Below are 16,725 nucleotides of genomic sequence, written 5' to 3'. Positions count from 1 at the left end.
CGTTTGGCAGAATGATCAGCCCTAAGCAGATCATATTATGCTTATGCCATTTATGTCAGGGAAAGCTATTCAGATGTAAACACTGCCCTGTGCAGTCTGCCACAGGCTAAACCCACTGTTTCTGTTGTCATACCTGCAGATCCATAAGCTTTCCTGTTTCACCTGTCAGTCTGATGTCTGTTTGTCTTTAGCTTTATGGTTATTTCACTGGAAACAAAGTGGGGTTATGGTGGTCTGCTTTAGTGTGTTATTGTCGGCTTAGAAGTCATTTTCATAACCGTTGTTATCACAATGCTCATTTAAAAGTGACATTCACGTCTGGAATTAAAGATGCATGCGTGCGTGTGCTGAGAGCATCCATGCATATGTTTGTGTTTTACTGACACCAGACCACGTAAAATGCTGCAAGCAGTCTGAAAGTGAAATCTGCCGTGCAATGTAAAGCCTTTTAATGGTTTCATGCCAAGTGAAAGCTGACATGATGTCGACTCTGCCTTCATCTGCTTAACAATTTTAGAACGCACACTTCTCCCATAGCACCAAAAGTATTCAATATAAAGTTCTCTGCGCCATGTAAGTTGCTTCAGAACATGATAATGTTTTGAGTATGCAACATACAGGGAGACTTCAGTCTCAACTGTGCATGTAAATAAATATATGAATTTCATGAGATTGGGGAATGATATATTTCATGCATGGCTGTGTCAGATGATGATTCTTCTTGCTATTAACATACATTTTAATGAATACTGTTCATCAGCTTTTTGTGTTTTTCAATACCTCTATATCCAGTTTTTTGTGTTTTTATATCTTTTTTTTAACCTTTTAAAACCCTTTTGGGGTTTGTCCGCCTATATAAAACAATTAGAGTTTGTGATAATAATAATAATGTTTCAATGATTTATCACACTGCCAGACTGCTTTAAACGCAGGAAGACATACAGTATTTCTAAGGTTTCAGTTGTCTACTGTAACATGCATTGTGTCTGGATGGTTTTTATGACCACATTGACGGAAAATACGAGTCTAATCTGTTGATACATGCATTACATGTTCATATTCAAATAAGCTTTCCAGTACTAGCAGTACCTGAATGTTGTACTTAGTGTTTTCCTCAGTGGTAAAAGCTTATATGCACAAGGAAAGGATAAACACACCGACCAGCCCTCGTGGCTGTTTAAGCTGTCAAAGACAGAGGTGAAGGTGAAGCTGCTTGTCATTGAACTGTGATGATTAGGAAATTATACAGCTTCTGTTGAAAGGAAAAGTTCAACAGCTTGCAGAGGTCACTTAGACATGTAATGAATTTACAGAGAAAGAACAAGATGGGGAAAGAGCGATGTGGAAAGCTGATTCCAATAAACCTCACTCACACACACACACACACACACACACACGCACACAGATATCCCTCTCTGTCCATTAATTGAACTGATTTAATTCCTTCGACACTCACCTCATTACAACTGTCTGATAGCCATCATTCATTTGGCTTCTCTGTCACTTACTTTATGTTTCGCCCTCCGTCTCTTTTTCCTACCATCTCTGGGGTCACTCCCTCCACGCCTTGTTACGATGTCAGCGATATGTAACAAGAGATGATGGACTGTATTCTTTGGCCCTTTTTCAACAGAGTAACTGCCACATAAAACAAACCTCCTTCAGTGTTTGGGACACACAGCAAGTTGCTGCTTATTGTTGGAATATATCTCAGAAAGGGGCCAACTAATGTCCCTAAACATGTTTTAGAGTTCAGTAGAAATCCGTTTTGCGTTCACTGTATATACAGCTTTTACTGAACGCAGAAAAATTATTAGTTTATATTTGAGGCCATTTGCCAAGGCGTTTGTTAAAATACCCTTCATAGCCCTGAATCAATATTCATGTTTCAAACTGTCCTTGGCCAGGCTCTTTTATGACTCCTGGCATGCTGAATGAAGATGCTTTCACAGATCCCACCAATAACTGGTCCAAAAGAGCAGTTTTCTCACTCTGTGTGGTTGCATTAACCCCTGAAACACAGGTTGTTTTGTTATTAGAGTGGATTGTGAAGCTGGAGTGGCTCTGAGGCAGAGGAAGATTTAGTTGTTTGTTGATTATGTCTCTGCTGTGACTTGAAGGAAGTTGATGCTTTTCCTTTTCCAAAGCCTGCAGCTTGAAGCAAGTTGTAAAACCATTTAGAAATAGAAACATAAAATACTGCAAGTGATCTCTAGGCGAAAGAAATGTTCTGCTTGCTGCATCACGTTGCCTCCAATGATGAGATCTGATAATCTGTTGATTTTCCACTGATAATTCCTCTCAGCTACAAGACTTGGTGAGTTGTACCTAAGCTGCACTAGTGCTGCTTCTTCACAGATGGAAAAACAAAGTATTTTGCCGTTACTATTTCTATGAGTGTCACAATCACTATCACTCTCTCCACTGGAGAGCAGATGCAGCGAGTCCAGGCAAGTTCTCTGAGGGATGTTGAAAAAACATTCTGGGAAATGAAGAGGAATCAAAATGGATTAAGGGTGTTGGGGAAAATAGATACAACAACAACAAAAAAACACTTCAAAAGTAAGCACAAAAGCATCTTGAATGTGTGTACATGCATACATAACAGACTGATAATCAAACACAAAAGTATTGAAGGGCAGATTCATTTTTGTCCAGCTCACATGACACTCGATAAACCTGTCCTCACCCTGTCTGTTCATTTTCAAATTGTCTAGATCTCTCATGATAAAAACAAAGAAGGTGAAAGGTTGCAAGCTTTTCTCATTTGAGACTTTGACCTATCGTGTGAAATCCCATTTGAGACTCATTTCATTTCTGTGTTGGGATTGTTGCTGGTAGGCTAGCACAGATGGTGCCGTAACCAGCCTGTCTGACTGTAGGTCTCAGGTTTGTATTCTGAGAAGCTGCTGACCTCAAACACAAACCTGTCTTTATATTCTGCTGTGAGGCTGGTGTGAAATGGTGCAGAAACCCAGAGGAAGCATCTGGTAGCAAGATGTCTCTCGCTAATATGGAATCTGTCAACAAAATAAGAAAGCTTTACCTTTGGCTTTTCATGGCCCTGTTCACAGTTTTAAATCAGGACTACAACCTTATTTCATTAATATTTCATATTTTACTCTATCCTGCATGCATTTACATTTATTGTGGTTAAAGTCGGGGTTTGCATTTATAATCAGATATAATCTATAGATATCATTATATATACAGTAACTTGTCCAAACTGTCATGTAGATCTGATGGACATGCCTAACGATCATTTTCATTCATCATCAAGGATGAATCTGTTAACAGTCTAAACCTACAACAATTAACTGATTAGTCAATTCATAGAAAATCAGTCGGCATCTATCATTTTTTAAGAAAAAATGCCAGAAATTAGCTGGTGTCCACTTCTTTTAATGTTTTTTTTCACCTTGGGCTGTGGGAAACTAATGGATATTTCCTGACATTTTATAGCCAAAACGATTAATTGAGAAAATAATTGTTAAATTATTTGATAGTGAAAATAATCAGTTATAATTGCAGCCCTATGACAGTCTTTACAATTCATCAATTTATCCAAAATGTATTTGTTTAGTCCATGAAAAGTAGAAAGAAATGGCCATCACGATTAACATGGTATAGCTGGGACCAGCAAATATTTGTCATTTTGCTTGATTAAATGATAAAAAGTGATTAATCAATTATTAAAATTGTTCTGAATTGATTTTCTGTTGGTCGACTATGAGATTAAAACGGACTGGATAGTTTCAGTTCTAGCCTGTATATCACCCAGTATAATCTACAGCCTGTCTTTTTATTTTTGGGGGGCATTTAATGTGTTCATTGGATAGCTGACAGTAGAGATGACAGAAAACGAGTGAAGAGAGTGATGGGGAATGACATGCAACAAAGATCCCCAGCTGAACGAGAACTTTGAACATTGCAGTTCACGGTCAGTGCTTTAACCCTTAGGCCACCATGGCACCCTGCAATCTGTAACATCTTCATCAAAGACGGCACAGATGGTGGATTCGACTCTAACTCTGGAAAAAGTTCTGTTGAGAATAGAAACTTTGTGAGGAATACTCATTTCAAAGAGGCAAAAATTAAATTAAATTCACAATGGTTTTATCTTTTGAGATTCTTGCATAAAAGAGAACTGAGCCCTCCTCCCCTATGGCCTGAGAACAGAGTGGCAGCCCTGAAAGACACAACGATCCCTCTGAATATGACCTCTCCTCCTCTCCCATACTCCTCCTAAGCTTCCTTTCTTACAGGCTTGAGTCTTCAGAGTCTGGTCTGAAAGTTGTGCTATCAAAGGCTGGGGCTGCTAACAGACCCTCGGAGGAGGTGGAGAGAGACAGACACAGTGAACTGTGAAACCTGAACTCTTTTTTATCAGAATTATGCATGAGTCCAGAGAATAAGGCCTTTTATAGTCTACAGTCATGGTGGCAGTGAAGGTGACTCGCAGACCTTGTAGGTAACACAGTTTGGGAGAGTGGATTTTTAAAGAAATTGGGTTAGAAAGACGGAGAGGAAACATGGTGTTGATCCACTTCCCTTCTCATCCTTCGTCATCCATCTTCAGCTTCTCTTTCTGCACTAATCTCTGCTGTCTATAAAAGTCATTGGTCCATTTGTGGCCTTGTTATTTCCCAGAAACCCTCAGTCCAGGCATATTCGCTTGTTACTGCATATTGGCCAAGAAGGCAGGATTAAGGGCCAGGTTCATCAATTTGTTCTATTCTTTTGCACTGCCAGTTATCCCTGTGTAAAACTGAATTTTTATCCCTGTCGGCAATCTGACAATTGATTTTCTGCACAAATTGCACCCATTGAGAGCTGTATTTACCATTCTGTGACACTGTATTGAAGACATTGAAGAGGTAATGACATGGGGATGGAGGAGGAGAAGTGCTTCATTTTAATCCACCGGTACAGTTTTAGACTTAGATCTTGCCTCTCTTTGCAGTTATATCTACAAAGGTACGGGGAGGGGAGATATTTATGTCATCCTTCTATACATGGATGCAGCAGCCACTTTATGACAGCCTCCCAGGGGCCCCAAAAGTCTCTGGTTCCCTGCAAACATCTCCCTCTTATCATCAATTCAGTCTATTATTATCCTTAAAAAACTTATTCTGTTAAAATAAGTGAAAAAATCTCCTACTGCAGAACAATATTTCAAGTTGGTTCCAATAGAAATCGACTTGTTTTAATTATTTTTATCCATAGCAATGTCAGTCAGTCTGTCACTCTGTCCACACTTGGATCCAGACTGAAATATCTCAACACCTACTCAATGGATTGCAGTGAAATTTTTGATCAGACATTGATAGTCCCGAGAGGATGAAACCAACTGACTTTGGTTATTCTCTGACTTTTACTCCAGTGCCAGCATGTGGTTGATATTTTAGTTTTTTGTGAAATGTCTAGACAATTTTTGGATTGGATTGCACTGAAATTTCAAAATTTATGTTCCTGTCAGGATGAATTTTATAAACATTGATGATGCCTTAACTTTCCATGTAGTGGAACCATCAGGTTAGAATTTCAGTTCATCCAATACTTTGGTTTATGACCAAATATGCAAAACTGATGACATCCCATCAGCTTCAGCTGTACTTTGTGTTTAGTGCTAATTAGCACATTTTCACATGCTATCACGCTAAACTAACATGGTAAGCATTCTACCTGCTAAACATCAGCATGTTTGCATTGTCATGGTGAGCATGTTAGCATGCTGATGTTGGCATTTAGGTCAAAGCACTGCTGTGCCAAAGTGCAACCTAACAGGGCAGCATGCATGGCTGTAGACTCTTATTCTTGTTTAAAAATGAGTTTCTACCAGAACTGAGAACATTTGTATTTCATTTTAGGAAATACTTGAAACAAGCTGATTTGTTAAAGTTTATTCACTTACAAAATTAAAAACTTTATGGTTTCAATTACAGAAAAAAATCATTTGATAAGAAGGTGAGTGTTGCAGTGTTTGCTGCGTGTCACTTTTGGTCACTTGATTAATTGCAAATTTGTTGATTTCTGACACTTAAGTAGATTATCAACTTTTAAAATTTCTATTATGCTCCCCTAGTGCATATCTGAAATAAGTTTAATCAAATTACCACACACTATTTGACACTATTTGTATTATTCTAGCAGTACTGGTTATTTCTGGGTCTCTGCACATACATTAAAGCTGGTCTACTATGTGCACAATACTTGATGGGAGCTGGGGTGCCACAGGATACATACACAAAGCACTGAAGTTGGGAGGATGTGGAGGTCAATGGAGACCCCAACAGCAGATTTTTGCACCCTAACAGTTTAATCCGTCTGTGCCTCTGTGTGCATATAAAGTTTAAAAAAAAACTCTCCCCAAAGAGCTGATTTCCCTTTGCAAAGATTGGTTTGTGTCCAAAGTGCCACAGCCCTGTCAAACCCTGTGTGAACTCGGCATTATGTAACTATGATTGATTACTTATTAAGGAACCACGCAAGGCTTGAATAGCAACACTGAATGCAGCACAACACCCCAGTGGCTGTTTATCTGAGTCTCTGCTGAGAACCGAGAACACTGAGTGGGAATCGAGGATCATTACGGGCTCAAAACAGAACTTGACTGTGCTGAACGCTGGAAGTGTTGGCCTGTCTCGCTCCTCGAGTAATGATACAAATATTGTGACACCATTTGATTTGGAGTTTGGAAGGATGTGTTATGTAATCAGCTTGTACTCCTTTCGTCTTGTGCCAGAAGAAGTTGATTTACCAACTTAAGATGCCAAACAGCTGAAGCTTGGGGACCCTTGAGCTGCAGAGAAATGTAGCTTTGCTGTGCTCATTAGAAGGAGACAAACCATCAGTCCTTCCTATGTCCGCTATATCTTCTATCAAGATTTCTTTATATTATATTATATGCACAACTTTATTCCTTTAACCCTGTCTGTTTGAGTTTTCATTCCTACAGTACATTTCCTGAAAATGGCTGCTCTGTTTCAAAAGGACAAATGTGAATTATGTGTTGACGTCAAGCAGCTAGTTCTCGCAAAGCACTATTCATTATAAGTGTGACAGATAGTAATTATGGGGCATATGCCAGTTCTCAGTGTGCAGATTGGAGAAAGCTTATGTTTTTTGTTTCTGAATGGTTTTTTTTTCTTCTTCTTTTACAGAATGAAAAGCCTCTGGGTCACTCAGCAAGCAGATCCAGCAATATATCAAAGGTGAGCAAAGCATACACAAATGGGAAAATTTGAATGAATGATGTATGGCTTTCCTCTGCCACAAACAGAGGAAAGAGAGAGAAAATAAAGGCAGGAAGGCGGTGGTGAGCTGTGGAGGAAGGCAGGAGACTCACAGAACAGATAGCCATGCAGTGAAGTGAGCGCAGCTGATAGATAACCTGCCTCTCTCGCATTGCATCGCCCCAATCAGGGCTACTGCTCTGATCAACCTCCAGAGAACAGACGTGTCTTTACACCTCAGCTCCTGCTGTACACACCTCTTCTGTCTGCGACTCTCATCTTTTCTATTTCTTCCCTTTCCTCTCCATCGCTCCTTCAGGCGAAGCTGCAGCCTACATCGAATCTGGCTGTGGGGTTTCAATCCTTGTTCTCCTGAGCCTCTTAGAGGATAAACCCTTTACTTGTGCTAATATACGTCAGGGTCACTTCGTCACCACGAGGCCGCTCTTGCAGTAATGTTTGATGCACGAGGCAGTCGCTCTTTAAACGTGAGTAGGATGGGAGTTATTGCACCCAAGTGACAAATATACCAACAGTCATTTTCAGGGGTACAATTACATTAATGGTTAAACATAAATATTGTATAAGACAATGTACACTGTATGGCTTAATAAAACATACACTAACCACTTTACATGAAGCAACACTGGTTGTTTATGGCATCGAATTATTGAATTGAATCCCTGCTTTAAGAGAACTGTGTTTCATTTAGACGACAGACAACAGATGATGAATAATTGGATAGAAAACTAAGGCTGGTTCTCATATGCAGACTGTAGACTTATGTAGTTGATTGTGATGTTGTTTTGCACCTGATCATAGCCAAATCATTTAATATATAGTGTCTAATTCAATATTTAATGTGTAATCTGTAATATACAGAATCTAGACAGAAAATGTGTTTCCAGCTGCACAAAGCACAGCAAAAGCAAAAGCAAATTTTGTGGTTTTGCACCCGAGGGCTTGTTTTTGTTTTTATTGGTGCTTTTGCCCATAGTTCTTCTTATTGGTTATAATGAAATTTCACCAGTTATCTGTGAGATCTACACATCACAACTTTAAAACAGTTTCTATAGCAGCGAGCAACATGAGCAGCCCAACAAAAAGATAACGTTTATCTACACCACTGAGATAATACTGAAACCAAAAGAGCACAGATGCGAAATATCCATTACAGTCCAATGTGTCGTAAAATTGTTTGTGCACATTCACAGTAAATACAGTCTGTCATAGTTGAAGGAGTTACACCTGCAAAATCAAGTGTTTTCCGCAGTCAGATTGGGTAATAATTTTAAAGTACACATATAAAAAAAATGAGAAGATCTGTGAACTCGGTACTCATGTGGTTTTCCTGTGTGGTAAATCTGAGTCTGTGCAAAATATTTTTTTGCACTTCATGACTCAAATCAATTAGCATATCCTCTACATAGAATTCAGACACAGCACTTATATTTCACATTATAATACAGCTGCATAAAGCAAAGCCGATCGTGTTTAAAAGAAAAAAAAGTTTGTTTTTGCAACTTAGGTCTTGTTTCTCGCAGTACTTTTGGCCCTCGTTTTTATTATCGGATATGATGAAATTTCACCAGTTACTTGTAAGATCTAAACATCATAGCTTTAAAACAGAGTCTGTTTGTGCAGCCCAACAAAGAGACAACAAAACAAATCCCTAGTTTATCTTTTATCTACACTACTGATGTAACAGTGAGACCAAAAGTGCACAGACCTGAATCATCCATTACACTCCATTGTGTTGTAAAACTGTGTCAAAGTTGAACCAGGAGACACACCTGCAATATCATATGTTCACAACAGCCAGAATTGGGTAATAATTTTAAAGTGACACTTAAAAAAGTGAGATAATAATCTGTGAACTTGTGCTCATGTGGTTGTCCTGTGAGGTAAATCCGAGTCTGTTGCCTTCAGATCTTTGACATTTGGTAGCCGATAGAAATAATGGCTGAAATGATGAAACGGAGACTCCTTTAAGTAAGATCTGCTTCACATTTCAAGAGCCCCGCATGAACAAAAGTACAATTCATCACTGCTTTCCTTTGTAATTCTTTCTAACTCTATTCTGTTTAGTGCCTGTGGAGAAGGCAGCGAGTCTGCAGCTGCTGTGATAGGAGAGTTCGATTGTTTGATGGGGCTCAAAATAGACAAAACTGATCAATTAAAATATGCCCTTTGCAGCTCAGATATCAATATTGCAGATCGACACTTCCCCAGTAGTTTGAGAAATTTAGTCTAGCTTGAACAGTAAGCCTGTACGTACAAAAATATGCAATGGTTATGGTTCCATAGTTCAGAAAAGTCTGTAACCGCATTTCCTTTTCTTCTTCTTGTACTTGCTTTTCTCACACCCACACACACAATCATACACGAGATGGCCAAGAGATCTAAGTGTCAGGTTTCTCATCTGTAAATGGAGGGGTGGATTTAATTAGTTAGCCGTTTCTGGACACCATGCATTGTCATTGAATGTCCTGCCTAGACCGCCATTCCTCTGACAAATGTGCGTAATGGGGTGACAGACATAAAGTATGAACAAGGCTCTTAAGTTTGACACCTTTAATTAATAATCAGGAGGTCTGCCTGCCAGATGGTGTTTCCTAGTTCCTGCTTCTTACTAAAGGGAAATGCCACTGCCTGGTGAATTTTAAATCAGCATTAATAGTTCTCTGGATGGATGAGACTGATAGGAATCTCAACAGTTAAAGAGAGGTTGGGACTGGAAAGGTCACTAAACCAGTTTGGAAAACCTTAGCGAGAAGTCCTCTAAACTTTTGACAGACTGGAAGCACAAGATTTAACTGTGGATTATTATATGCAGATAATATACTTTTGGTGAAACACAATCTTCCTGAAACCATTTTCCTTGGAAGCGGCTTGAACCAGACTATGGTCTGTCAGACTACAGAGGATGATTTTTATCCATATGTGCAGTGCATTTATAAGTTGCCCCGCTCTCTGCAGTGTTGGCAGGATGAGATGGAAGATTTCCATATTTCCAGCACTGAGTCAAATGTTCCTTTTTTGCCGAAAGAATATAAAATGTAGGTCAAGTTCATGTTGTAAAGCTCCAGACAATGACAGATAAAGGTACTTTGTGGATCACCGTAAAAATGTACAAAACTGCGGTTAATTTACACATGTGCCTTGTCTGTACCAGCTGCCAATGACAGTTGGATTTTGACTGACGCACGAGTAGTTTCTGTCATTTCCACGTGAGCTCCAGCCAGACTCGAATAAATAAGAACGCCAAAAACACACCCTTGCATTGCTTCACATGGCACAGAGTCAAGCTGAATCATATGGACTCGTGTCAGATCAAATCTAAAAGGAATGGGCTCGTATCCAATTGTTGACCTACTTGAAAGATATCTCTCAAGTTAAATAACCTCTGCGTTGGTCCGAGAGGAGTATTTTATAACAACCCCAGCTGGGTACAGCAGCACAGTCTGGATAATTTGTATGCGAGAGCTTAACTGTCCAAAGAATTTGTTCACTCTGTTAAAGCACCTGTGCCAGTTTTTATACAGATAACCTGGCAGATTACTTGTTTTTGCTTTTTAGATTTAGACTTTTTTTTGTGTGTAACCGCTGGTGTTTTCTTTCATCCAACAGTGTTCTCCTTTGTGAGGATGACTCACAAAAACATCTACTTTCGAAGTATCCAGTTACATGTAACACTCCCACTGGAGTACCTGTCATGAGACGCACACACCGGAATCGAGAGATTTATATAATAACAGGAGAACAAGCCACAGCATTTAGCCAAGGGGAAAATTGTTTCATAAAGACGATATTGCCTCCATCAGTGAGCTTGTCACTGTAGAAGATTAAGGTTCATGATCTCAGATATAAATGCATACGTGTATCCAAAGGCAAAAACTCATTATCTTCTGTCTACTCTATATTTGTTTGTTCATTGATTCATTTATTCAGAAAGCGTCTTTCATTGAGCTGTTTACAAAGAAATCGTCTGAATGGTGCTATTGAGGGCAAATAAGCATTTTTCAGTAAATGCCAGAATGGTCAGTGTCGAATATACAGAAGCAGCTCTGAAAACTTTATCTGAGCACAGAGTGTGGGCTGAGGATTGCCCGTTGATTTGGCGTGAGTCGAGTTTCCACTCTGCAAGGTCAGGAGGCTTAGCTGTAGCCGTTTCTCACTTTAGCACAGTGCCAGGGAGTTGTGCGATGCCTCCTACACTGTTTGGGAAGGAATTAAAGTATTACAGTCCCTCATAAAGACACAAAGCAAAGCGACCCACCGCTCAGTGTGCTGTCGCTGATAGTCAGCCAAACATCTGGTGGTGCTCTAAAATTCAAGCTGCTTCAGTTTTGCAGCGTTTGAAGCTCTTTTGCTGCAGTGCACAACCCGAGTCTGTCCTCCAGCTCTCTACAGGACCAGTTCTGCCCCTCTGTTCTGCTTGATGGACCACTTCTGCTGAAGCCAGGCGCTGAGCCAAGCCACTGTTTTGAAGAAGTTAATTGTTAATTTCTTGGAACACATTATAGTTTGTATTGTTTTTCTTTGTTGAATTTCTCAATCTGGCAGCATTGCTCATTTTTACGGGGTTCTGCTGAAGCTGGCCTCGGTCCTTGGAGAACCAGACTTGAATGGTTTCATTATAAAATGCTTTGTATTCATTTTGGAGGAGAATATCATTATTGCGTTGTTGCTGATTTGCCTACAAGGCTGTAAAATGACACCTATAGAGGATAGGGCAAAATAATATTAATGATGCATTTTTATCTTTGAAGCAGCCTGATTACATTTACAATCACTGCTACAAAGGTGAGTAGGTTGTCAGCCATGTAGGGCTGTAACTAATGAATATTTTTATGATAGATCAATCTTCAGGTTATTTTCTTTCACGATTAATCCTTTTTCTCTGAAAAATGTTAGAAAATAGTGAAATATACTCATTATAGTTTCTCAGAGTCCAAGATAACTTGACCAACAGTCCAAAACCCGAAGATATACAGTTTAATATCATATATGACAGAGAAAAGCAGCATATTCTCACATTTTTACTTGAAAGACTGCTTAAAAATGACAAGATGATTAGTTGATTATAAAAAATTATTTTCTGATGATCAGTCAATCGATTAATTGACTAATTATGTCAGCTCTACGGCTATTAAAGAATTCAGACAGGTTTCCAGAGCAAAATGAGACAATAAACAGAGCTTTAAAAAGACCAAATCATCTGTGCCTGAAGAGAAGAAGTGTACTGGTCAGAAAACTATTATCCTCAGCAGTCATGAGCCAGCTGTGTAGCAGTGTTTATCGTCATCAGTTATTGTAATTATGAGTTTCCGATTTCTTGCTCATTTTAATCACGTAATTACAACCGGTAATTTCAGGTTTTTCAGATCCTTCTCCATATTTTGTCTTCCCTGTCGATCTCTAAAGGTCATCTGTCGTGTAATTTTCCTGTCATGTGAGAGTGTTAGTGTTAAATGTTGAATATCTGATCAAGGAACAAACCTTTTATCACAAAACAATTGTTGCACATGAAGCAACAGCCTAATGATGTTAAAATGATACAGAAAGTGAATTCTTCTAAATCTGGTGTTGCCACCCTGAAGTCTATTCAAGAGCTGAAGCTGCAGTACTGACTGCCAGTTTCTACAAGCTGACATGACATCACATTGAAACAGATGAATAGGCATGATTTAAAATAAATGATTGGCCAATCAAATCAACCAGCTTTCCTTCAGACTCCCTTTAACTGCTGCTACCAAATCACACAGATTAAGGCTCTTATGTGCTTGTAGTTTCTCAATGAAAAAAGGGAAATTTTAGTATTTGATTTCTGTGCCTCAGAGTAGCTCATGAAAAACTGTATCTTTAGTTCACAGTTGATTTTCTGCACTTCTTGTCAGAAGGCGAGATTAGGTCTGTGATTGAATTTTGCAGAGTTTTGCTCCTGCTTCCTACTTATTGTGATTATACACTTTGCTGGGGTATAATCATAGTAACTAGCCTTTTCTCTTGAGCCATCTACTCCCTCCATTTGCTAGATTTGGAAAAATTCAAGTATCTTGCAACTGGTAATAGAGTTCAAATATCCTTTAGCCATGATGCAGTTGCACTGAAATGCTTGCTGCTCAAATGTATTATGAGAAGAATTATCAGGAGATATACGTTATCAGCACAACTTATGAGTGGTTAGTTTGGTTGTATCAGTGTATGACAGTATGTTACTGGTGTTTTAAAATTCATAGCTCACTTTTGAGCTATGAATTATGCAGTGTGACCTTGTGAGAGCCTGGCAGAAGCTTACAGTGAAAGGATGAGAGCTAAAAAAATGAACTGCAATAGTAATAAAATAGAATTTGCTGATTAAAAATTGAATTTATTGAACATTTGCACAGGGCGGTTGTATAATGTTAATGTATCTCAACAGTAATACCACTTGGCTCAGTGATTAACCTGTTCCAAGGTTATAGAGAGATATTATTCTCAAGGGAATCAATATAAACCTCACAGACAAATAGTTAAATCTCTGAGCAGACTGTCAGAAGTTAAGTACAGTAACATCAGACCTGCACCAACAGCACCTTCATGCCACATTCAAATCTGACACACTTTTTCATCTTTTATGTTTGACAAAACAATCTCGACTCAAGGTCCACTTACTAGCTTTCAGCCTTACGACGTGGTGTGATGCTTCATCCTCAGAGGCAGTTCTGTCAGTTGCCATGCCGATAGATCTGCTGACATGTGAACTCAAGTGGCTGTTAAGTCATCTGTAGTACTTTGAGGACTTGTCGTCGTATGTAAGCGTAAACATGAAGCGTTAAAGGAATAGTGCAACTTTTTGGGAAATACACTATTGTTTGATGAGAAGATTGAAACCACTCTCGTATGTGAGAGTGGTATAAGACTAAAGACTAAAGAGAGACTAACATTATTATTCGATTATCAAAATAGTTTATTGTTAATAACTGATTAATTTGCTGGCAATCAACTGCATCTCTATATTCCTTTAAAGTTCATGTTTATGGGTCACCCTGGTAGCTTACTGGTAAAGATGCAAACATCTGCAACATCCATGTTACAAGTCATACCCATCTGTTAACCCACATTTCCTGTCTCTCTGCACTTTCAGCTGTCAAATAAAGGCAAAACTGCCCAAAAATAATAATTTTAAGAAAAAAAAGTTCATGCTTAACCTTGGAAACAGTAATTTAACAAAACAACGCTCTGTTACTTTTCTTTTAATACAAAAGCATTAAAATTCAGATTTTAGAAAGTGACATTCGTGAGGATAATTGGACCCTGAGTTGGGATGGGTTTTGTACGATTTGTGATATCAACAAAGATCTTTTATGTTGCTTTTCTATTGGCATCCTGTCAATATCCAGTTCACTTGCATGGTCTGTTCAGGAACATCTCCCGCTTCATTGAAGTTTCTCACTGGGTGGCAGTGATTTGTTGTTCCTGCAGTTCAAAGGTTATTCTCTCAATTGCCTATAAGGCAAGAAAATGAGAGCTGTATTTCTCTCTAGGTAGATATCACCTTGGTAAAAGAACAATTGATGCAGAGGTAATTGCAGATGTGAGAAAACAGGTCTTAGAGGAATAAGAGGAGGAAGAAAGGGTGTAGCAAGTGGAGAAGAGGATAATTTATGCTTGTGTGTGTGTGTGTGTGTGGATGGGTGGGTGCTGAAGGAGAGAGGTTAAATAAGTAGTTATGATAATGAATTGGGAGATTGTTTCATCAAGCACAGTAAACAGGTGTTCATTACACTGAGAGTAATATGTGAGGCTGGATTATATCTAATTACAACAGAGCAAAAGAACCACAACTGAATGGACAAACTTGAGAGTAAGTAAGCTGCTTTTCACAGTTTACAGTTTCATAAGTAAAAGGTGACAAGTGTTAAAACTGCCTGCCACAATTCTTCAGTAATTGCCCGCAGTGTTTTGGTTATCCATTAAGTGCAGACACTCATTTACTCATCAAAGGTCCTCGTTACGAGAGGGGCTGTTATGTGAGAGCAGATGTTTAATAGTACTCTGATGGAGGATGGAGGAAGCAAAAGAGAAGAGAGTGTCACACAGGGCGTTATGAAGTTAATCATTACTATCTTGACTTTTTTATCACCTTGTTAAACTCTCAGATGCTGCTTAACGCACATGAGGTGACGAAATGAATGATTAACAGATGCAAAGCGGCACTGGAACGTTATGTTTACACAGCTACAATCAAATAAGGGATAAAGATACCATCCAGGGCAGTCAATCTACTTTTTTTTTTATCAGTTGACATTTAGAGCTCAGTCACACAATGTTTTAGCTAAACATGCAGTACTGTGGAAAAGTTTTAGATGTTGAGATTCGTATCCATCACGCAAAACCATCAAGGAGGCATCTGATTGGTCCCAATCTGCAGGATGACAATGACCCCAAACATACAGCCAGAGTCATAAATAACTATCTTCAGCAACAAGAACAAGGAGTCCTGCAACAGATGATGCTGTTTTAAAGGCAAAGCGTGGTCACATATTGATTTCATTTAGGTTTCCTCTGTTTACTGAACTTTGTATGAAGTTAAATGATAAATAAAAACTATTCATGACATTTAAAGCATTCTCGCTTCACTTTTAGTGTCTAAAACTGCACAGGACTTTGTCATCGGTTTCTTGTTTTTAGTCATTGTTGAAGTTTAGACCTGAAGCAGCATGTTCTACCTATGTAGTTAAATATAGCTAACAGCTGCATAATAATCACACTTTTCTGCTTTGATCGGATCTTTTCGTCTTTCACTCACTTCTCAGAGCTGTCTGTTCGTTTTACATTTAGTCCCGACTCCTGCAGGAGCCCCAAACAAGAATCTTTTAATGTGAGCTTTTTCAGAACAGGAAATAAAAAGATTTGGTGGAAACTGCAACCTTGGATGCACTATTTAAAGAGAAAGAAACAGAGACAGAACAGCATGTTTGTTTCTTTGTGTGCAAGTGGAAAAAAAGAAGAAGTTAAAGAGAAGCTGTGCTGTTCATGGACCTACAGAAAAACAGGCTGAAGGGCGTAGCTGGACATTGAATTCTGTATTGATTAGTGTCAGACCATGAGCTATAAATTCTCCCTTAGTTAGAAATGAAATCAATAGGTAATTAGTTTCTTGTTGAAATTACCAGGCCCCCCCGTGTCTTTATGTTAGTAACCCAAACACTATCGGATCACATTCTTTACTATCCCTAACCAATCTTTATGCTGTCTAGGACACTGGGTGCTTCATTGAAGGGCTAAAAGTTTAGGAAATACACTTAAAACCCTGGTTTTCGTTAGCTTTGCTGTCTTGTCCAAATGTTTGTCAAAAACTTCCTGGATGCTTGTCGTTACTATGATTTTTTAGATGAGTTTTTCAGTTTTTTTTTTAATGTGTTAAGCTTTAGAGGTGCTGGTTTTTTAACTTTAGACAGAGCCAAGCTAGCCGTTTCCTGCTGTTTCCAGTCTTTATGCTAGG

At 38.8% G+C, this 16,725-nt stretch overlaps 1 protein-coding gene across 5 annotated transcripts in view; it reads left to right on the top strand.

Moving 5' to 3' along the window:
* The window catches only part of march8 (membrane-associated ring finger (C3HC4) 8), an 80,189-nt gene that overhangs the window by 47,258 nt on the left and 16,206 nt on the right, over positions 1-16,725 (top strand). For all 5 annotated transcript variants that reach the window (XM_042433283.1, XM_042433281.1, XM_042433279.1 and 2 more), the window contains one exon: positions 7,164-7,214. In XM_042433283.1, the coding sequence (XP_042289217.1) occupies positions 7,164-7,214 (51 nt within the window). The remainder of the gene's footprint in view (positions 1-7,163; positions 7,215-16,725) is intronic.

Source organism: Thunnus maccoyii, chromosome 14 (genome assembly GCF_910596095.1).
Source record: "Thunnus maccoyii chromosome 14, fThuMac1.1, whole genome shotgun sequence".
NCBI classification, from domain to species: Eukaryota; Metazoa; Chordata; class Actinopteri; order Scombriformes; family Scombridae; genus Thunnus; species Thunnus maccoyii.
Note: the sequence above shows the minus strand (reverse complement) of the source record. Positions and strands in the feature narration are given on the sequence as shown.